The 23,142-nt window shown below is 37.6% G+C and overlaps 1 protein-coding gene across 1 annotated transcript in view; it reads left to right on the forward strand.

The window, feature by feature from the left end:
• Positions 1 to 1,386: 1,386 nt before the first annotated feature.
• grm6a (glutamate receptor, metabotropic 6a) overlaps positions 1,387 to 23,142 on the forward strand; it is a 64,098-nt gene continuing 42,342 nt past the window's right edge. Inside the window, exons 1-2 of the mRNA XM_082189142.1 lie at positions 1,387 to 1,720; positions 10,993 to 11,592. Coding sequence (XP_082045268.1) covers positions 11,035 to 11,592 — 558 coding nt within the window. The 5' untranslated portion in view covers positions 1,387 to 1,720; positions 10,993 to 11,034. The remainder of the gene's footprint in view (positions 1,721 to 10,992; positions 11,593 to 23,142) is intronic.

Here is a 23,142-nt window from a genome sequence, read left to right on the forward strand (position 1 = left end):
AAGTTCTGTGGAGATTGACTTTACCATTTAATGTTTTTATGCTTGCAGTCACAGCGATGTGACTGGATCTATGGATCAATGACAATGACAATGAATTTTTTTCTTTTCTTTTCTGCATCTATAAATCTATTAAAATGCATTTAAATGTATGGCATAACCAAGCCGTTTTTGTCACGAACTGCTCCAAGACATGAAGGTTAGATCCAAATGCAGCTTTATTGGCTGGGGAAATCCAGAGGCGTAATCCAATGTACAGGCTAGGGTCATACACAGGCAGGCAGTCAAAACAAAGAAAGAAACAAAACAAACAAACAGGCAGGCAGGCAGGCAGGCAGGCAGGCAGGCAGGCAGGCAGGCAGGCAGGCAGGCAGGCAGGCAGGCAGGGACCAGAGGCAAGAGAGTAATCCAGGGAACAGGGCAAGATATCAAAAACCAAGAAACAAGAAAACCAGGGAAACGCTCAGAAATGCAGTGTAACACTTAACAAGACTTTGCGGTGAGTGACTGAATAAACATGGTATAAATAGACTGAGACTAACAGGATGATGTGACACAGGTGAATGCAATCAGTGAATGAGGTACAGGTGAATGTGATCAGTGATAAGTGATGATGAGTCCGAGCAGTGAGTTATGGGAAATGTAGTTTGTGAGTGATAATAGTCTTATGTGGAGTGCCCTCTGGTGGCTCTCAAGGGCACTCCAGCTGGTGACCGTTACAGTTTTGTTGTAAATTGACAAGAAAACCATAGAACAGAGAGAGGACACAAAGGAGCGAAACATTTTTTTCACCTTTTTCTGAAAAGGCATATTTTGTTTGGGTCAAATGGAGTAACCCTAAAAAAAAAAACGTAATAATATTCATGACTTAAAAACGTTTTTCTGTTGTTGTTGTTGTTGTTGTTTTTTTTTATTTATTTTTTATAAATAATTAAGCTGTATGTACATGTTTATTTTTAAGTACGTTTTGCTTGGTTACATTATTATTTAAGAAAGATATATGCAGAAATGTAAAAGTACATTTCTAATACCTTAGCACATGTTTTAAACTAGACTTTTTACCATCTAAATAATCTGATTTCAATAGACCTGTCTGAGCTAATCAAAACCCAGTAAACAAATATTGAAGCTTTTTTCCCATGCACCATAGCCTACTCATGCATTTTGCAGAAATGTAACTCCATTCTAATAACGAGTTGTGCTTGAGGTCCCTAGCAAAATATATTGCTGAAAATTACAATAAAAGAGATGAAAATAAACAGCAACACTCCCCAAACTGAACATGAGGGGTAGAGAGACCAGCATGACAGCATACGTGGAGTGAAAAGAGAGAGAGAGGGAGAGACACACACATTTCGAGAGCGACAGAGCGAGAGGTAGGGAGGGGAATCGAGCTTTTAGGAGATTTGATAGAGATTAGAAGCGGCACAGTGTTGAGAAATACTGCATGTTCGATATGAATATCATTTCATGGTGAAAACGCAGAGCGAGGCGAGAACGCGCGGACAGAACTGAGGAACGCAACACTGAATGAATGAAACAATGGAAAAGAGCTCCGGCTTTCTTTAAACAGGTCATAGGTGATCTCAATAGGTCATAGGAGAACTAAACAAATGCCCAAATCTGCAGGTGGTTTGAGTGAGTCGTAATGTATTCGAGGGTTTGAGGAGAAGTCGTGGATGTCTCGACAGACTTGGAGAAAGTTCAACATCAGGATGAACAGGTAAAATAATCGGACAATGATGTTTATGTTGTAAATCTAAGTTTTTGTCGTGTTGTAAAGCTTTAACACATGTCGCGCGCGCCCACAAAGTTTATTCGGTTTTCAGTCAGTTTTTTTTTTAAGTCATGAAAACATAATACAATGAACGAACAAAAAGTACCATGGTATTATCATGTTTTTATTACCTTTTTCCTTTTCTTTTTCTTTAATGCAACACGGTAGCTATACCCCAAGAAACGATGTAAATGGAGTAGCCTAGTAAATTAATTAAATATCAATCATACAGTACCACGTCAAGCTACCATGGTATTATGCTTTTGGACAATGCTATGATGATATTATAGCATTCCTTGAAGTGCCTTGAAGTACAATGTAAATTCCATGATATTTGAATATGCGGTAACACTTTATTTAACATGTTCTTGTTACATTATGTTAGGCTACATGTACTTACCATAGTAATAACAGTAAATTATGCATAATTAGGCTACATGCAACTAACCCAAAACCAAACCCTAATCCTACCCTAACCTATAGTAAGTAGCCTACATGTTGTTAATTAATATTAGTCAGTACATAGCCTACATATATATTTACAATGTAACAATGACACCTGAAAATAAAGTGTAACTGAATATGCTTAGGATATTATGCATTTGTACCATGGAAATGTACAGTTTTTGGGACAAAGAACCATAATAACATCTTTTAGGAAACTATTATTATGGTTATATTATGGTATTCCTTGAAGTACCTTGGAATACAATGTACATACTGTGCCTTGTATATGGTAAATGCATATGGTAAGTAATCATGCATTCAGTATCATTTGTATTATTTACCATGATCTAATAACATCACTGTGTCATGGTACTTTTTTGTAAAGGTAAATAAGCCTTACTTAACAGATTAATTCATAAAATATATGAATCAAATTTTTATTACATTTTTAATTCAACATTAAAGATGTTGAGCATTATATAATGAAATAATGTTTGTTAATGTGATTGATGGACATTATTATAAAGTGTTACCCTTTATTCAACTGTTCTGAAACTTCTGGCATCATGTTTTATAGGTATTTTATGTTAGAATGTGATACGCCTTTCTCAAATTCAATAGTGACTGTAAACGATAATGGCATTCAAATGCTGCGGAAATTGCAGATATTCCACAATGTTTGCATTTAGTCAACAGAGCAATCTCAAGATTTTGGGCAAACATAATGGAAAGAAATGGGCTGAGATTTAATTTTTTTTCTCTGTTGGGAAAAGCCATTCTGATCATTTTATCAATGCATCTTTAATCCTGTATGGATTTTGTTTACTTTGATGTGCCTCTATTATGCAAATTTAGAGTAGTGAGCACATGATGTGTATAAGCATTGGAAAGGACATAGGTCTGCATTAACAGTATTGGATGCATTATTTCATAATGTAGATATTCATATAGGCCTTGACGTGTCCATCATGATTACACAAAAGAGTTAAGGTGCTCTTGTGAGGCTTTGACAACCATAGCAATATAGATGACTTTTGTGCTCTTTTGTGCAGTTGTCTCAAGCTCCTTTTATCTGATTTCCATGTCCTGTAGGATGGATTCCTAGTTTCTTTATCCATGCTAGAGGTCTGTTGAGTCTCTTTGAATTATCATTGCAACAGTGAACCCCCTGTCGGCTGTGTCATGCGTATGTGCATGAGAGGTCAGCGTTTAAAAGTCTTCCGTTTGTGTGAACACAATGTCATGTGTCGTCTGGGATGTTTGCAAAAAGTGTTGTAGCTGCTCCCTGTGCCCTCTCGCATAATGTCAAGAATTCACAGTGTGTGATCTTTGTTTGTTAACGCGTGTGATCTGTGAGATGGCCCAAGAAAAATCAGCAAGAGTTCATGTGAAATCCTTCACGACAGAAGTGATTTTCTTTTGTACTCATGGGCACTAAGTTCCATATGCAGGATTTTTATTTTTTTTTGCCAACCACCTGAGCCATAAAAGCCATAAATAGTGAGACGCAAATATTGTTGAGAAGCAAGAAAATTATGTAATGATAACTCTGATTGGCTGATGGCAACACAGGACTGATGGACTGAAAATCTTCAGTGGTGGCTTTTGAAGGACTGAAAATCTTAAAGGGATAGTTCACTTTGAAATTAAATTTTGGTATGTTTTAGCTTATCTCAAGGGCATCCAAGATGTAGGTGTCTTTTTTTCCGCAGTAGTTTCAATTTTGATATTTTTAGGTCAAACCGTTCTAGTCTGTCAGTCATATAATGCAGGTCGATGGTCACCACCTCAAAGAGCATGCACAGAGTCCAAATTAAAACAATTCCCCATCGTCCAAATTAAACAATTCCCCATCGTAAGTACACATTGATGGCCTAAGACACGAAACGAGCGGTTTGTGTGAGAAAACGAACAGTATTTATATCGTTTTTACCTCTTGAACACAGCCACGTCCAAGTGATCTGAGGGCGCGCGCGCATCCTGCTGTGTGACGTGTGCGCAGACTGGTGCATAGATATATACACTATATGTCGCCTTGGCTACGGTTTCTTTCCAATGAACTGCAACTTTGAAACAACAAAATTGAAACTACTGCAGAAAAAAAGACACCTACATCTTGGATGCCCTTGAGGTAAGCTAAAACATACCAAAATTTAATTTCAAAGTGAACTATCCCATTAAGTAGTGGCTTTTGAAGGACTGAAAATCTTCAGTAGTGGCTTTTGACGACTGCCATGATGTCAGGAAGATGGGGAAAATAATTTTTACGGTTTTGTATATATTTTATTTCAAGTTTTTAACACAATATTCAAAGCAAGGAGTACAAACAGATGGGGTTGGGAATCTTTTGGTACCTCTCAATTCGATTCAAATCGATTTTTGATCATATTTCGATTTGATATATGCATAGATTTGATTCTAGTTTACTGTTTTGTGTTACTTTTCCTACTTGACTGCAGTTGACAGTTTAATAGGTCTTGAAGAAAAAAATCTTATTGAAACCTTGACATTTATTTAGTTTTTTCTTCCCATTTTAGTCAACCTAATATTATAAAACAAATGCCATTTAAGCTGAATGCAATCATTACACACATGACTGGCAGTCTTCTGTAATAAAGCAAGGCAGCTCTGAGACAAACAGAAAAACTACTTAGTACATAAATAAAACTCCTTGATACAGCTACTTTTGAATTCGTCAGTGAAGGAAGATGTTTTTGGGCCCTATCTTGCACCCAGCGCAATTGACTTTGTACACCGACGCATGTATCATTCCTATTTTGCACCCGTGCACAGCGGACTTTTCCTTCCACAGACGCACGTCGGTAAATTAGGGAATGAACTTGCGCTCCCGGGGGCGGTTTAGCGCAAAGATGAGGCGTGTTCCGGCGCAAACGTTCCCTGGTGCTATTTTGCATGTTTAGAAAACAATTCCGCCACTGACCAGGAAAAACATAGTCTAAAGTCAGTGGCGCGTTGCGCATGTTATTCATATGCTATTTTAAGGGCGCTTGGCCATAATCAATGTAGCGTGTGCACAACGCGCATACACTTTGCTTATCTCATCTAACGTAGCCTACACACAGACGCAGCAGTTCTCATTTTTAGAAAACCATACATTATTACAAGGAAAAATATTAACACACGAGGGAAATCATTGTTGTGTCCATGAAGATGTGAAAAAAATAGGCATAAATCTAGCTTTCACATTTACCCAAATTATCATATGCCTGTTTAACCGAAGCTAATTTGGGTGTGTTTCTCCCATCCCCATACAATGTCACTTCTCTGTGTTTTACGAGAACGTCGCTCTCATCGGCTGTGAACCGCTCCTGGCGCGCGCCTGGCAAATCTGCCGTTATAATAGCAATCCGCCATGGAACAAGCGCGCCTGCTCTTAAAGGGAATGTGAGATGTCGCTCTGATTGGTTTATTTCACGTTACGCCCAAACCACACCTTTGAGTAATGAAGCCACTTCAGACCAAACCATTTTAGATTTGCGTCGGGCACAACAGTCATTTATCCCGCCGGTATAATAGCAACAGCGCCCAAGACCCGCCCACAAAGTTACTTGCGTTTCGCGCTTGATACTTGCATTTCAGATCGTTAAAATAGGGCCCTTTGTCTCCAACGCTGTAGTATTAGCGTCTACCAGCAGGGGCTAACCAACCTAACCTTGGTTGTAATATTTAAGTTTTCCTAGCAGCAATCAGAAATGCCCAGATATGACATTACAAGTTTATCATGGTTTTAGTTGTTCACAAATTCTGAAATTCAACAGAACATTTTTCCGTATCCAAAAAGCTGTGTATGTGTAGCACTGGTTGCATGACATAGGCCTTGTCCCAAATCAGACACTTGATGTGCATTTCTTGTGATGGTCAAATGTTGTACGTGTCAGTGAATCCAACAAGACCATCTCATTTGTCATTTTATGATTCTGAAGGGATCTTTTTGCACCCTCGATTCGCCCTTTTGCCTGATGCGGACTATTACCTGTCCTTTATGCATCATTACATCACCAAAGTATGCTCATGTTGGGCGGCATTTGAGACTGGACCACATTTTGCTGTGGCTCTAGCTTGTTTTCTGCGCAATGTAGGATTTGCCAAAGTTCCTTTTGTCCATTATATCCTGAATGAACCCTCATATCCAGGTAACAAGAAGATGAATGGGTTTTCAAAATACCCCCAGTGTCGGTTACAACTATCATGGACAGTCTATTGCAAAGACCCTCAGCTTATATCCGAACTGCTGACCTCATTATTGCAGAACGGTCCATCTTAATCCAGGTACAGTTACTGTATGCGACACCTTCTTTTGTGGCGGGTCACTTTGACTTCGTCTAGTCTATCATTTCAGAACGAGTTCTCTCAAACTTCTCTCCAACGGCTCCTAATGGATATCAGCTGCACGATTTAGGTCTAATACGATGGAAAAAAGCCCCCAATGATTTGTTGTATTATCCATTATTCCAGCCCTTCATTTCTGAAGAGTGATCACATTATCTTGAGTAAGTATGTCACGCTGGGAATGACCTCACCATTTGTCACCAGCCCAGACACCCGAATGGGCATTAATAGTTTCAGCTGATGAATTTTAAAAAGCATTAACTGGTCCTCTGTTCACAGACTACGAAATGAAATTGGGATTTTGGTTGAACATGAAAATACCAGAAATGTGGTTTTTTTTTTGGCTGAGGGATTAAAGAAATTGTGTTAAGAAATTAATGATTTATCTTTTCTCCTTTGCAAAGGCCATTCCTAATAATTAGGTTTCTACTTTAATTCAAGTTCTTAGTGATATAATACTTAAGTTAATTGCATATATTGAAGGAAAAGCAAAGAAACTCAGTGAAAGACAGAAATCTATTATAATAGTCTTCTATTATTGAGTGCTACAGCTAGTCATATTAGCTGTCTCTGATGTGCAAATGATTTAGAAAGCGTTTTCCTCTCTCTTTTCAAATGCCTCATAAACATGCTGCTTTTTCATTGGTGGCTTTATTGCTTGTTTACAGGTTTGTCTCTTTCTTTAGATGGGATCAGCTTTGGGAGGCGTCCTGTGAAAACCGTTCGCCCTGTCTGAATGCACAAAGCGGTCTCGCGTTTATATTGATGCCACATTACAGCATGCGGCCCCTGTGCTGTGCGCGCCAACCATGCGAGGTCCTTCACAAACAGTGATTGCTGTGATTAGATGATGCCACCATGGATTATTAAAACAGCCCATTATGTTTAACAGCTTCAAATGATGTTTTATCACCGTGAAAATGATATTTACCAGAGAGAGCGCAGGGAAAAGCTTGTCTCCTTCGATTACCGCCTGACGTTGTGCCTCTGCCACTTTAGTGTCAGCCTGGAATCAAAAGGAAATGAACCCACTTTCAAAACAATTAGTTTGCAATATTAAGTATGTCTTTTAATTTCAGAAGTAGCAATGTGGTGCTCTGGCACTTTACACACACATTTTCATCTCATCTAAGGGGGAATTTTTTTTGATAACAGTACAGTATCAAATTATTTCTTTGCTCTAGATATTCAATCTGATTCGTGTTAGCTGAATGAATTTAAAGGGAAGGCAAGAGAAAAAGCCTTTGGCAGGCAGGACGAGAAGCTGGCGTTTAGAGCATAAGGGTTTAGGATTTGATTAGGCTACTCCAAGCAAATGCAATATCCAGTTCCTACTGTAAATGCAATCAAGGCTCATAAAGAACTGAAACACCAGCGTTCGATATCTGAAGTTTCCTGCTGAACACCTGTCACTGAGTAGATGTTGCAGTTTTGAGCTAACGCAAAGCAACTGCAGCAAAAGGCAGATGCATTCGCTACAGCGATGTGCTCTGGAGTAGTGTAATGTAAAATTTTCATCAAAGTGTAATGCCTCTCTACTAAGAGGTTCTGAAAGCTGTCAGATGCAGCCCCAATGATTTATCCTTCCACTCTCGTACATAAACCATGGCTTGTGTTCGGAATGGAGTTATTGTGTACTGTTGACTGCGTGCTGCAAAAACAACAACAAAACAAAAAACGAGTTTGACTTTGGCAGTCTGATTCAATAATTAGAATGGAAGGTGATGCTAAAAAATATTTTTACCCTCAAAATTTTCTTGCTACTTCTCAAACGCCTTTTAAGGGTCTGAGCACCAATGGTATATTTATTATTATTATAATTTTATTATAAATTTTAATATCTTTTATATTTTTACTTTTCCCTAATAAAGTCTTTAAAAAAAAAAGAAATTATGAAATTACGAACTTAATATTCAGCAATATTATTGATTTGACTGCTCTGACACTATCGGTAGAAGCTGAATAATTACACTATTGTCTTCTGTAGAGCTGTTTTATAACAAAATTGAGCTTGTTTCTAGCCTGGGAAAACCCAGACAACTTCCGGCAAATTTAGATTTGCTCTGCAAGTAGTCTGGCAAAGAGCTCATTCAAGCCCATTTCTAATCCCTCGAAATCGCAGCACCAATCAGAAACGTTGAGGCGGGCTTTACACGATGACGATCGCTCTGATTGGTTTTAGGTCTATCCAATTGCACAGGCCAGGCGCAGCAACTTTTAAATGCATTATTATATTAAAATTGCAAACACATGAGGACAGTCTCCATGAAAGACCCACTGGCAGATGAACGTGCTACTACATTTCTCTCCGAAACGGTAGGAAATGAAATTAGATTTAATAGAGGATTTTAACCGTGACAAGATGATTGACAGGGCAGTTTACGTGACAGGATGCACGCGACAGATCTGTCCGATAAAGATGACGAAGTAGTATGTCCCAAAGCTTGCCTACTTTTTTGCTACACATTCAAAACTAAATACCTTTTCTTCACAAAAAGAGTACATACTTTTATGGCGTAGTGTAACTTAGGCGAATTGGGACGCAGCAAATGGCTTTACACGATGACGATCGCTCTGATTGGTTTTAGGTCTATCCAGTTGCGCCCAGAGGCATTTGAGCGACAACCGTTGGTGACGCCCCTTTGGAAATGAGTTATTAATGAAGCTTTGCCAGACCATAACTCAGTTACTACTGAGAATGGTCTGGTTTTAACCAGGCTAGCTTGTTTCATAATGCTGAACTGAATCAACATTGAACTGAAATGAGCTGAATAACGACGCTATTACAGCTTCTTTACAGCAGAACTTGAATTTGTCTCATTTTTAATGAAGTTTGCATCATTAATTCTATTACTTTGTTACCTGTTACCTGTTTATTACTCTGAAGCTGCTTTCAGACACCTTTTATTGTATGAAGCGCTATAAAAATAAAAGTGATTTGACTTGACCAATGATACAACAAAAAAAAAATCAAACAATGCCATATGTATAGAAAAATGAAAGTAAATATCACTTGTGAATAGAATATTTAATTGTCATTTCCATTCAAGTCAAGCTGTAATAGATACTGTTTTATAGTAAAATATTATTATTTAATAAGAAAATATTATTTATAAATTGTTTTTATCGTTTCTATTTAGGATGCATAAAATGCTTGGTTTGAAATTAGTCTCAGCAAAGACAAATCTTTCCAGTGATGGAAAAAATGTAAAGTAAATCACTGTCATTTCCACAGAATGCTACAGTGTGAAACAGAATCATTAGAGACATGCTGTGGATGACATTTGTTGATTCAGGAAAATGACAAATGTGACAGAATTCTCCTGTGTTGCATCTATAAATAAACTTGTTAGTTTATAGTCAAAATCATTGAAGAAGCACCATCTTGATTCTCATGGTGATTCATCTTGTCTTTTCATTCATATACAGGTATGTTCATCTTTCCCCGATGGATTACTCTTTCTTGCATTAGTAACGGTATGATCATCCTATAGAGAAGAGCAATATTCTTCTACACACTCTCAACCTCAAAGTTAACTTTTCTTGTATTGAAGATTTAGCTACTGGCTACAGTCACTCTCATTCTTAGCTGAATTCTGTCTTTTCTCTTGCTGCTTTCTGAGCAAATTCAATCTTCCATTGAACTTTGAACCCTTTGGAGAGGCACTCTTACCACAGCTGGTCTAACAATCAGTACACATCAGAGCAGTTGGGATCCATTCCCTGGAGCTTCACCACACGCCAGCCTATATCACTCTCCATTCACAGGGTTTCAATGCAGTGCCTTTCCCAGTGGAGGCTTTCAGAATGAAACTGCGTTCTTTAAAGCATATTGTATCTGGTCTTGTTTATGATGTGTTATACATTGTGCATGAATCGTTAGAGAGTACTAGAAATTCAAATTACTCTTATTTTTTTCCATAAAACACTATTGTTGAATCATTGTCATAAGAGCATGTTGTGAATCCATTGATTTCAATGGGAACTGTGCATTGTAAGAATGTAGAGTTAAAAGTTTCAAGTTTTGCTCTAGCACACTGATGTGAGGTGGTTGCCAATTTGAATCATGATGTTTACTTTTTTTGTGTGTTAAAATTTGGATGAATTGGTGGTCTGGTTGCAAAGTCAAAAGTCAAGTCAAAAGGGCATGCAGGACTTGTATGCATGAGTTATATGTTAGAGTTATGGCTGCATGATTAATCAAAATAAAGCCGACATTTTTATATGGAAATTGCAATAAAGAAATGAAGACAGACAGAAATATTAGTTTTTTAATTTTATAGTTCTAATGTAGTTTTTTTTGTTGTTCTAATTGTTCTAATGTCCCCCCCGTTCAATCGTTTAGCCCTAGTTTAGTCAAAGAAAGCATCACTAATACGTGCTCCCCTATTCTTCTTCATATTTTTGTTTATCTCCTACAGGTTCCTCAGATAGTGGATGAACACTAACGTGTTTGATTCATTATGACGTCACACCCTCCTCCATTCTTACTGAACCATCAGGTCGGGATGTTCCGGGTTTTAAGCTGGAGCAGCTGTCAATCTACCACATGGCCACTCCTCTTGTGGATTCTGTGGGTGTGGCTAAGCCCGTGTTCATCGGTTCACCACCACTCGCACCCACATTCCATCAAAATCCCCGGAGACATCACCTTGGGAGGCCTTTTCCCAGTCCATTCCAGGGGTCCCGCAGGGGTCCCGTGTGGAGAAATAAAGAAAGAGAAAGGAATCCACCGGATGGAGGCCATGCTGTATGCACTGGACCAGATCAACAGTGACCCAGAACTACTGCCCAACATCACACTAGGGGCCCGGATTCTTGATACATGTTCCAGGGACACTTACGCTCTAGAGCAGTCTCTGACATTTGTCCAGGCTCTCATTCAGAAAGACACGTCTGACATCCGCTGCTCCAATGGCGAACAACCAATCATACGCAAGCCTGAGCGTGTGGTGGGCGTGATAGGGGCGTCAGGCAGCTCGGTGTCCATCATGGTGGCCAATGTCCTGCGATTGTTTGAGGTGAGAACCCATCTGCATCTATCTATCTATCCATCCATCCATCCATCCATCCATCCATCCATCCATCCATCCATCCATCCATCCATCCATCCATCCATCCATCCATCCATCCATCCATCCATCCATCCATCCATCCATCCATCCATCCATCCATCCATCCATCCATCCATGTTTATCATTCTCTCCATCCATGAGGCTTATTAAACCTTTAAATAAATTCAACTAAAAAATATAATTGTATGATCATAATTAGTAATATGAATTCCTTGAATATAAATTTAATTTAACATTCAATTTGATTTGCAATTTTGCATAATGTTTGCCACCTCAAGTCATAACCAATTAAAATTCAGGAATGTTCTGAATGAAACACAGCTTTGGTATATATGTGTATTTTCTTCAACTTGCAGTGATTTCGACATGTTCCTGGATCAATATCTTTGTTGGTCCTGGAGCTACAATCTGGAATTCCTGGAACGACAGCAAATCAGAAATTCAGATTTTTACAAATAATTTTAGGTTTACATCAACCTTTAATTTCCCTTTGATTTTAGTGGTAGTTTTAGTTTGATAGTCTAGTCTGATTGTCTGATTTTCACATTGACTCTATTATTTGTATTACTTTGTGCTCCCATACCTTAGGGTTTGCCCCATTATACCTGTCAATCTGCATCAAAATGGATGCTTGACTGGATCTCGATGCCTACAGGCCAGGACCTGGCGTTAATTGACGAGGAGGATTAAATAGACCAACTGATCATGGATTCAGCCTCTATCTCTTTGGTGTCCCGCAGGCTTTTGAATATAAGTTCGGCTTTGTCTTCAATCCAGCAAGCATTTAGGCTAATTTTTATTCTCAACAGCTCTAGATTCTGATTCTATGCAGTACCAAACTTTCAATTCTCAAAAGATGTTGCAGTGGTAGTTTGTGCTGTTTGGTGCAGCAGTCATTAATTTTGCGTTCTGCGCTTGTTGAATTTTAATGGGAAGGTTTGGAGAATTCGCGTCTGGACCGCAATAACACTGGGCTGACATTACAAAGCTCCATGTGTTGTGGCGACAAATGTTTCATCCGCATCTCGAAGTGCCAACCTCCCGTGATGCTTGCCATGGTGGGGGAAACTATCATTGCATATCATATTCACTTTGAGAAGCAATCATATTTAGTGATCCTCATCCAAACACGCAGAGCTTTAAAACCCTGTGATACTTTACTTTGCATCGTTGAACTAACTTTATTCTGTCATTATTGTGGCAACTGCTTATTATGTTTAAAATTTTGCAGTTCGATTTAAACCCCACATTGCTCGTGCATCATATGACCTCTTATCATCTCAGCCCAATAATAGATAATAGTTGCTAAACATTTCTTGGAAATAAATCTTGCATATGCATGAGTGAACTTGTGACTCAGAGTGTCCAATTTGCTTGTCTAAAAACTGGTGAGTGCATTGTTGTTGGATCAAGCTCAATTTGGACGAAGATTAGAGAGCACATTTGTGTAATCAGAGTTTTTTTTTGTGTGTTTGCTACAACAAAAGCATGGAGAAACAACTACAGCGAGAACTGAATAGCTTGGCAGGGACAAGGTTGTGATTGGGCATAATTGGCAACCGCAAGCATTTATGATCAGAATTGTTCCCACAACAAAGCACAAAACCCGTGCACATTTTTCCTTTAGCAAACAAATGCTGGAGGAGGTTGAAACAAGTGCGAACAACTATTCTTTTTTCGTCCTGAAACGGTTCCAACTTCCTCCCAAGAGGGTCATTCTTGGTGGCTCCCTCATAGTGCAATATTAGACTCGTCTGAGTACACATGGCTTCCTGGCATTGAACACCCTGCCCGAGAATGAGAGAATCTCTGTGACGAATGGTGTGATTTGCTCCCCTGGTGTAAGCTTTTTTGAGAGGGCTATCTTGCTCCCTATATCCTCGGGTTCCACAAGACTCAAATCCCTTCCTACATGGTTCTTATGTTTGAAGCGAAATGAAAATCGGACATATTGTTCTCAGTGCATGTAGAGGCTTTTTTTTCTCTTTTGTAAGGTGAAATGGGAAATTGATTTTATGAGAGTCGACCGAGTGACAGACTAATAAAGCTTTTTTTTTTTAGCTCGTCCCTAATGGAACAAGACAACATAGTCAGAGGGATTCTATATGCCTTCTACGGTTCAGTGTACTCTGGTTAAGACCCCAAGAGAAGCTGTTTTGAATGTCATATTACAATTTGTGCTCCCTTTGCCCATCTGTGGTGCATTATTGAGCTATAAAGAGCCTGTACTTCATTTGTGAACAAAGCTCGTAATGATCGGCGATTGATCTTAATCGACCTGCTTTGGCAAAACAAAAAACCTTCAAGAGAGACCATTGGGAAATAAAACCACAAATGAGATCTCTTTAATCTCATCTGATTCTTGTGTAGGCAGCAAGAACATTTCTGCTTTGCTTCTGCTTATTATAGATATGAACTGAACCCTTTCTCCACATGCTCTGAGCTGCTCTCTACATTCAGTTTACAACTCTGTACACTTGATATACTTAAAAATGGACTCCTTTGTGTCTATTTTGATCAAAGTCCCTTTAAGCCAAGTCATTTCTGTTGGTGGCGATCTTTAAAACGCCTCTCAGGCAGCTATTTCAGTCATGCAAGTACAATTGTCCAAAGCTGTTCATCAAGCTTAAATTTCATATTTGAAATCACCAATGAAATCTGACAACAGCTGTCTCATTCATTTGGTTTCTAAATGCTCAAATCATTACAAAAAGCTGTTGTTTTTTTAGGCTGGACTGTATGGACCTCTTTTATTTAGAAGTCTGAACTTATTGCGTCATATTGTGCGTTGCACTTTCTATCATTCATAGTAATATGACTGCACCATCTTTGTATATGGGCCATTCTACAGAATTGGTTCAAAGTCAGAGTTGGAAACATCTTTAACAATTTTTATTAATTTTTTGCACAGATTTTGTATGTATGCAAATTGTATAATATCCAAGGTACACATTTTTAGTAATTGTGCAGTTAATTCTGACTGCACATTTTCGGTAGTGACAGTAATGTTTTGGTAGCGACCACATCACATTGCAGAATTTTACAGAAGGAAACACATAACTTAACAGAAAAACTCACATAATAAAACAATAAAACATTTTTTTATTGAATTACATCCCAAAAAGTTTGCTTAATTGTAGAAAAAAGGTGTTTGGTAGTGATGTTCACTAAAGTTACACACCGATTTTCAGACTTTGAAATACATTCACCTTAAAATGATGGTACCTATCGACTGTGAAAGAGAAGCTATGAGAGAGAGGGACACAGGTATATTTCTTGATAAAAAATGTAGGGGTGTGGATAAAATCAGTCTCAGCCAATGGACTAAAACACTGTTTCGGTAGTCACGTGAAAATGCGGGACACATTTTTTAAATATAAAGTTTCATGATTTACAAAGAAAATATAAAATAAATAATGCAAAAATTGCAAAAATTATTTCAATATAATTTCCACAAGTTTAAATTTAGGTGTTGGGGTTCGGGACAGCCACCTCCCAATTGAAAGTGCCTAATAAATTATGGTTTTATTGTATATTAAGCTTACTGATATTTAAAATATGATTGTGGGATTCAATAGATAATAGAAGGATCTTAGTAAACATCTAAGATTTGATTAGTTAAATGCTTTTTAAATGTGTTTTTTTGGTTCTGGGACAGCGAGTTTGCACCAATTCTGTAGAATGGCCCATATCTAAAAAGATTATACACAAAAAGATTTTATTTCTCCAAATGAATTTTAGGGGAAGCATCTGAGATGAAGTTGAGTTTGCGTTTGGATGTCAGATTAAAGTGATCGCATGAATACCAAGGCCTTACGTGTTTATTTGTAATTGATCAAAGAAAAAATACAGCTTTATTGTTCCTAAATCCAGCATTTCCAGTTCACAGTTGTCATGGAAATTCTGTAATCTCATTAACAGCGCCATTGCTAAGCCCCTAAGTTGATTTCTGCCCTTGTCAAATGCGTATTTAAATTTTTTAGGGGATCCCAATAAGCTGGTTATGATAAGATGTCAAAGTCATATTTGTATATTCTCATATTTAACTGTGTATGGTATACGAAACATGAACATGAAAGTCAGAAATGCCTTCAAAGCAGAAAAATCAACCTTACAGAAAATAAAATAAATCAGGCACTGGTAAAACAGGCTTTTTGCTATAATAATAGTGTGGTTATGATATTGACATAACCTGATGATAATACCATGATATTCTTTATAATACCTTAGGGTACATGAATATAGTTCTACAGTATATTAAAGTATTATGGTTTCACAATCTGATTCCAGCTTAGTACATTATGGTAAGCATACACCAAAAATGGTGTAAGATTTACTTTAATAAGTAATGCATTGAATTAAACATGACATTTTGAAGTAGAAAGACTGAAATAGAATCTTAATTAATCTTAATTAAACATTGAAAAATCAGGTCACGGTGTCTATATTCAAAATGTTTCTCTATTGAATATTTTCCAAACAGACTGAAATTCAAATTTCATTTAAAATATACAAAAACCATCGAGCGCATTTTAATTTCACAGGAAGTTATCCCATTGTGCTGTTGTGAATGACAGAAAGGTGTTAGACAATAGGCTGAGTCTGTGGGGACAGCTGTCTGTAGCCAACCCTCTAATTAAACACATGTGGAATAAAGTCTGAAACGAATGTGGAACAAAAGCAGAGGTACAGTGGATCTTCATTAAACGGACCTTTTTGCGTCTGTATGATGAGGGGCACAGCACCACGGCGAGTGATTATTCCAGTCTACAGATTGCTCGCTGAAGCGTGGACAAAGGCTCGACAGCCACCTCTTTCCATTTATCATGTTTTTGTTGTTTAAATATGCTTGGGACAGTTTCAAACAGCCATTTAGCCCATGTTTTGCATACGAAAAGCCTGTTGTTTCACTGATATTTTTACACAGTCGATCATTAAAATGTGTTTGATGTGTCGGAACATCATGAAAATATCATGAGACAGATTGCGAGCACAATGCTTGAGTTCTGGACATTTCTTTTGATGTCTGTGACGCCAAACACCTGTCTTTTGTGGAAAGTCTTTGTTTATTCAAGTCTTCATGTCAGGAATGAATGTGTCTCAATTCGCATACTTCTGCTACGCACTGCAAGTATGTACTTTGTCTATGATTGTAAATTACATTTACATTACATAACATTTTTAGAATGTACTACATTCATACTATAGAATATATATTATGCATATTTTTGCATGCATAAAGAACCTGTCTATTTATCAAAATGTGCTCAAACTAATTTATTTTCTGACAAATTTCAAGATATTTTTTACACAAACTTGTATTATGCAAAACTATTGTTTTCATTTGAGATCATTTAACAACAATGTGTTTCACTAACCCTAACCCTAACCCTAACCCTAACCCTAACCCTAACCATTTAAAGTGTGGTATATTTTAAAAAAAATGTAGGGAGGGACTTGATTTTGTCAACCAGGAATTGATTGGATGGTTATGGTTTGCTATTGGTCGATCTCATGTGAGTGACAGGTTGTCCCGCCCCTCACATCTATAAACACATCATCGGAGAAAAGAAGAGATGTTGCTGCAAGAGGGTTGGGAATTTTGATTAAAGATTACGAGAGCGCATGAATTTTAAAGAAAATAATGATGTGCATGGATAAAACATTTAAAATAAATATGGCAATATACCATTATGAAAAAACAAGAATGGTCAATTTTGATTTCACAGTGACTTTAAAAACACAATGTATGTTGCACAGTATTTTTAGTATGTATTCCATTTCCAAACTGTTAATATCTAGCTAAATTCATTACCTTAAAGGGTTAGATTACCCCAAAATAAAAATGTTGTCATCTTTTTCTTAAATCAAACCTTATGTTCCAAAACTGCATGACTTTCTCTCTTCTGCAAAAGAAGATATTTTGAAGAGCGTTGGGGTACAAACAATGTTGGACCCCATTGACTCTCATTGAGTAGACTCAACAAAAATTAAGTAGAAATGATGACAGAATTTTTCATCATCACTTTAAAGTCAGTAACTTGAAACCTTAACATATATTATTAATAACTGTACAGTTAAAAACTGTAGTGACAGTATCATCTGTGTATTCGACACCATTTTTCTACAGCTGAAAAAATTAAAAATAGCACAGTCACAAACTCTTCTTCTCATCCTCAAGGGGTTGTGGCTTTTGTCATCCAAACAAAGCATGCACGAATGCACACTTCGAAATCCATCCTGGCACCTTTGGCTCACTGCTCTACGAACTATAATTTGGGATGCACTAATTCTAATCTCACATAGCCTACTGTTTAGGACAGATAGTATGTGAATTGGGATGCAGCATGTGTTATCATTTCTCTGTTTTTAGCTCTGTGTCTTGACGCAAGAGGGGCCATATCTCGTGCTTTCCACGGTCAGGGCAAACGCGATCACAGCCGAGTTAAATGAGCTTTTACTTCACCCCACGGTTATGACTCTCCCCGTCAGACGCTCACTTTAAAGACGGCACGTCCTTCCCGCTTAACGGACAGAGATGACACATCTATGAGCATGCACAGACCTTTAATGCAATGCAGTGCTCCAGAAAGCATGCTGGGAGTCATACATGCACACACATACACAACTCTCACGTCTTTCTCCGAGTCACTCGGACATCTTTTTCTCAGATGCACACACATACACACTCTCAGTTGGATTACAAAGCGGTCACAGACCTTCCAATGGAGGAGCCACATAAGCCCCGACAGACCGCGTGAACTGCAGTAAAAATCAGCACTTCAGCTGTGCCGCAGTTGCATAATTGTGAATGTCGTTTCTGTGGCCGTTCTAGCTGGATGGGACACGGTAGCAAACCGCATGTTTTTTTAATGATAAGACTTAGTGCTCTGGCTCATGAAACAGCTCCAGGTACTCAATTTTTAACGGCTCGTCTTTATGTGGCATACAACTCTGCAGAGATCCCTTGCTGACTCTTGGTTTTATGGGCCAGAGACCCAGATGTTTATAGAACAGAGGAGTTTGATTGCCTCTTGCCAAAAGCATCAGATGAGATTATAAAACAATAGAACAGTGAAATTCACGGTATGTGGGACGGGGGACCTTTTTTGAACTCAGTATGAGTATGCTGTTGTTGACAACAAATGCGTTTCTTTAAACCTTGTGCCTAATAAGGTGAACCAAGCAAACAATGTGGGAAATTCGAATAAAATTTATATTTCAGATTTTTTTTTTGGGTGAACCCCATTGAGATGCATTTTTTGTCTGTCTAAGACTCTTTGCAAATTATTTAGTGTTGTGTAAATATATTCTAGGAGACCTTCAAAAACAAAACTAGGCACCTTTAAAATAGCAAAATCGGGCCGTCTGCATTTGCATACTTGCATAAAGTGCATTTCAGGTCTTATTCCATGAATAAGCTTTGGCCAAAAACATCCCCTATGCAGACACATACTTTTTGTATCTAGTCACCTTCATTTATATAGCGCTTTTAACAATATAGATTGTTTCAAAGCAGCTTTACAGTGATAATAGGAAATTACAGTAACAGAGATTGTTTTGGCTTTACAGCAGCTCTAGAATAAAGTTATTGTCCAGCTAAAGTTAGTTTTGATTGATTGGTTCACTTCCGTTGCAAAGATCATTAGGTATAAAAAAAAAAAAAAAAAAAAAAAAAAAAAAAAGGTTATCTCTGCACAAACCTAAAAAACACAAACCCGTGAAAACACTGACGGTGTGCTCATGCACATCACGTGTTTAGTCTATAGGAATGCGTGTTTGAATATATATGTGCGCAGGCGTGTAGTCCTTCTTTACAAACCAACCCTCAACAAACTACTTGTCTGGCCTTAAACATTTATAATAAATACATTTTTATCGCTTTCGCGTAGCCACGTGAACCGGAATTATCCCGACAACGTTTTATCTGTACAGAGGTAAAGGGAAGGGGAAGGAGGCCTTCACAGGGGATGGACTGGTTGACACTTCAGGACTGCGTTGTCGTCATGTCCAGGCGCAGGTCCTTCATCAGATCTGGATACGGCCTGGATCCGGCGGACTGCGGTAAACCTCGGGATAAACAGAGAGACTAATATTACAAGTACATCAGGAATTATGGGAAGTGTTCCCGGTTCCGGCTGACCTAATCTATGCAGCCTAACATTGAATTATAGAAGTCTATAATGTGTTATGTGTATGCTACGTCAAAGAGATGTGTTTTTAAGTCTAGATTTGAACTGAATCTACTTCATCTAGAATCTACTCATCAAATCTCAAGATTTAAGGGGGCAATAGAGTTCCCTTTAAATGCATGTGACATTAAACCTTTTTATTTTATAGCGTTTTATTATTGGGGTACAGTAGTTGCTAGAAACATGTCAAAAGTTTATCTTTACAAACTTAATACCAAATACAAAACTTTACAAACTTGCTTTTCTACAAACTATTACAGTTCAGCTGAAAGAGAAAACTGAATGCAGAAGATTACAATTTAATGCAGTGGTTCTCAGTTGGCTTTGCTTCAGTAGGCTATCCCATATTTAATGCAAAGCTTTTCTTTTACCTTGCATCACAACCTGTCCATGTTGACATTATTACTAACATATAGAAGTGACGAATGAATCTGCGGCAAATACAGCAGAGTTTGAAGAACAACATTTACTGTAAGCATTTTATCATTTATTTTGCTATCCTAATGTGCTATCCTAGTGATAACAGAAGCACATGACAGGATCACATGACGGGATATTGGAATCACATGACAATCAGGAAGCATGACTATGAAAACTACAAAATAAAAGACATAAACATGAACTAAAAACCAAAACGTGACACCTAATATGCACAATTTAGCATATGTTTTTTCCCCTTCTGCTATCAGGACAGACCTGCTGCAAGCCACCAGTTAATGCATGTTTTTGCACCCCTTGTGGCAATTCGTTCTTGCATCGTGCCATGAATTGTCTTCTGATGCATAAAATTGAGCCTGTGTATTTAGAAGTGTTTGTGTTCACGTACTTGCGTAAGCGTGTTTCTGGCCTTAATTACTCTGTCTTTGCCCTGAGCCGTTAAACCGAGTCTGGGGGTCTAGAAACACATCAGGCTCTTACAGTAGCTGCAAAATTAGAGGACCTTTTGGTACTATAAACTGCTGGCTTCTGTTCATAAAACTCAAATTGAGTTTGTAAGAGAAAGTGAAAGCAAATCACCAGGGCAAATGTTTGACAGTAAGAGTTTTGAGGACTGAAATCACTTTGCGAGGTGCATGTGTGAGCATTAGTCATTTAGAAATTGCATGCAATGGGTCAATGGAGAGATTATATTTTGATCTAAGATTGCTACATGTTTCTTTGTGAATAAATAATCATTGCATTAGTTGATCTAAAGAATCTAAGTGTCTACAGGCACCTTAGCTGTCAGAGTTTCCTCTAATTGCCGTTATTGTGAGTTAAATGGTCAGTAATTGCACAGTCGTCTGTGGTAGTTAATTCAAGTGAGAAAATTGTGGCTATTTTTTGTTGAACTTTAGGGAATGCTTTTATGTGAACTTTTTCGTGTCATCTGATATTATTATGCATCGAGACACTGAATTATCAGGCTGTCAGCAATACAATTTTCACTTGCCAGTGTGAAGTCCTTCAGTCTCTCCTTATTGAATGATGTATTTGTGTGAAATCACCCTTATAGGCCTATTCTGGATTCGGTGAAATGCTGTTAGTTTTAACTCGATCTGTTCAAATAAAAATAAATAAATATAATGCATTTACCATAGAAGTTCATGTAAAGTTATATCCAGTATTTCAATGCCTGTTATGAGCGTGTGAAGCCAGTAAACATATAAACCATCTCTGTTTACATAGAGGAAAATCCAAACAAAGGCATTATGTCAGAAGTTCATCCGCCGAACAGTCCCACCGCTTAAAGGATTATTACAACTTTGCAGCTCAAAAAACACATTTTGCATGGAAGAATTAATATAAGTGCTGTGCTTCAACAAAACGCTGCACGTTTGTGCTTTTAAAACTTCCATTGAATGTTCATTTATAATAAATGTTTTTTTTGTTTTGCTTGTTTTTACAAACCGAGGGATGAGTTGAATTATTTCTGTGGAAAAGGACGGCACTGCACAGATGCTGTTGAAAGAGCTGAACTTGTATTGAACCTGGAACATTCCTTTAAGGAAATAGGCTAAAAGCTCACTTCATTTCATGCCAGCGGAAAGCATTTGCTCAGATGTTCAAGAATAGTGTGTCGGATTTGGTAAACCTATGGCAAATATGTCTCTACCTCCGTCAAGCGAGAGATTTATATCCATCAGTATTGAATCACAGACGAACAAGACCTTCAAAACATGGTCTATACAGGGGACAGAAAGACATCACTATACAATATCATGGTAAACATTGTTCAAATATTGAGATGACTTTGAATATACAAGATTTACAGTAAATGTGCTTTGTAACAATACTTTTTTGGTTTCATTTATAACAACTGATTAGTTCAAGAAATTATTTCTCCTCTCAGGTTATTTTTAATACAAGAGTCGCAAGAAAACAGCAGTTGCATTTTTATGAAACAAGAGTATGCGATGTATCACCTTATATATGATGAATTTAGTTAATTCAATAAAGGATTCATCAGACTAAATCATCAAAGGTTATCAGACAGAGTTAGTAAGTCTTTTTGATTGAGTCATTAAAAGGAGTGACTCAAAAGATTAATTTGGTCATGAATCAGACACTGGTTGTATGATTTGTTTTTAATTCACTAAAATGAACTGCTTCAAAAGATTTGAATTTGTTTATGAATTGGACTATAATGGTCACTGTGTTGGTCTATGGGTTTGTTATTGTGTGCAGTGTGTTAATGTGTGGGTTTTTTGTGTGGTTGCTTGTTGGTCTGCTCACAAGTCTCTACGATATATATATTTTTTGTATCACTCTTTTTTAGGTAAAAACATGCGCTGCCATTTTTAACTTGAATGTGCAAGTTTTCTGGTGTCAGCCACTCCAGTTTGAAACGGCAACCTGGTATTTGTTTTCATATTTCTTTCAATTTATTATCATAAACACACTGGGTTGTAGTGCAAGTTTTACAATTTACTGCATTTTGTTACTCTTCTGTCAAGTGTGGTGGTTGACAAGAGATGCATAACGCAGAATTCTAACAAAGATACTTTAATAAACAGGAAAATACATGAATAATAATCACACTAACCACACTAAGGGTACGTTTACACGACACCGTTATCAACTAAACACGGAAAACTTTGTATGTGTATTTGCCGTACATTTACATGACAACAGCGTTTTGGCAGCCTGAAAAGCAAGCTTTTGAAATCGGGTTTCAAAGTGCAAGTTACTGTAAACGATAGCGTTATCATCTCCGTGTAAACAACAAAAACGCCAATTTGTGAAAACAGTGACGTCATGGTCATGCGCATGCGTATTATGTGTTCAGTTTATAGGTGCGTAATGTTTTATGCAGATATTGACT

The sequence above is a fragment of the Leuciscus leuciscus genome (assembly GCF_965113295.1).
Source record: "Leuciscus leuciscus genome assembly, chromosome: 13".
In the NCBI taxonomy this organism is placed as follows: Eukaryota; Metazoa; Chordata; class Actinopteri; order Cypriniformes; family Leuciscidae; genus Leuciscus; species Leuciscus leuciscus.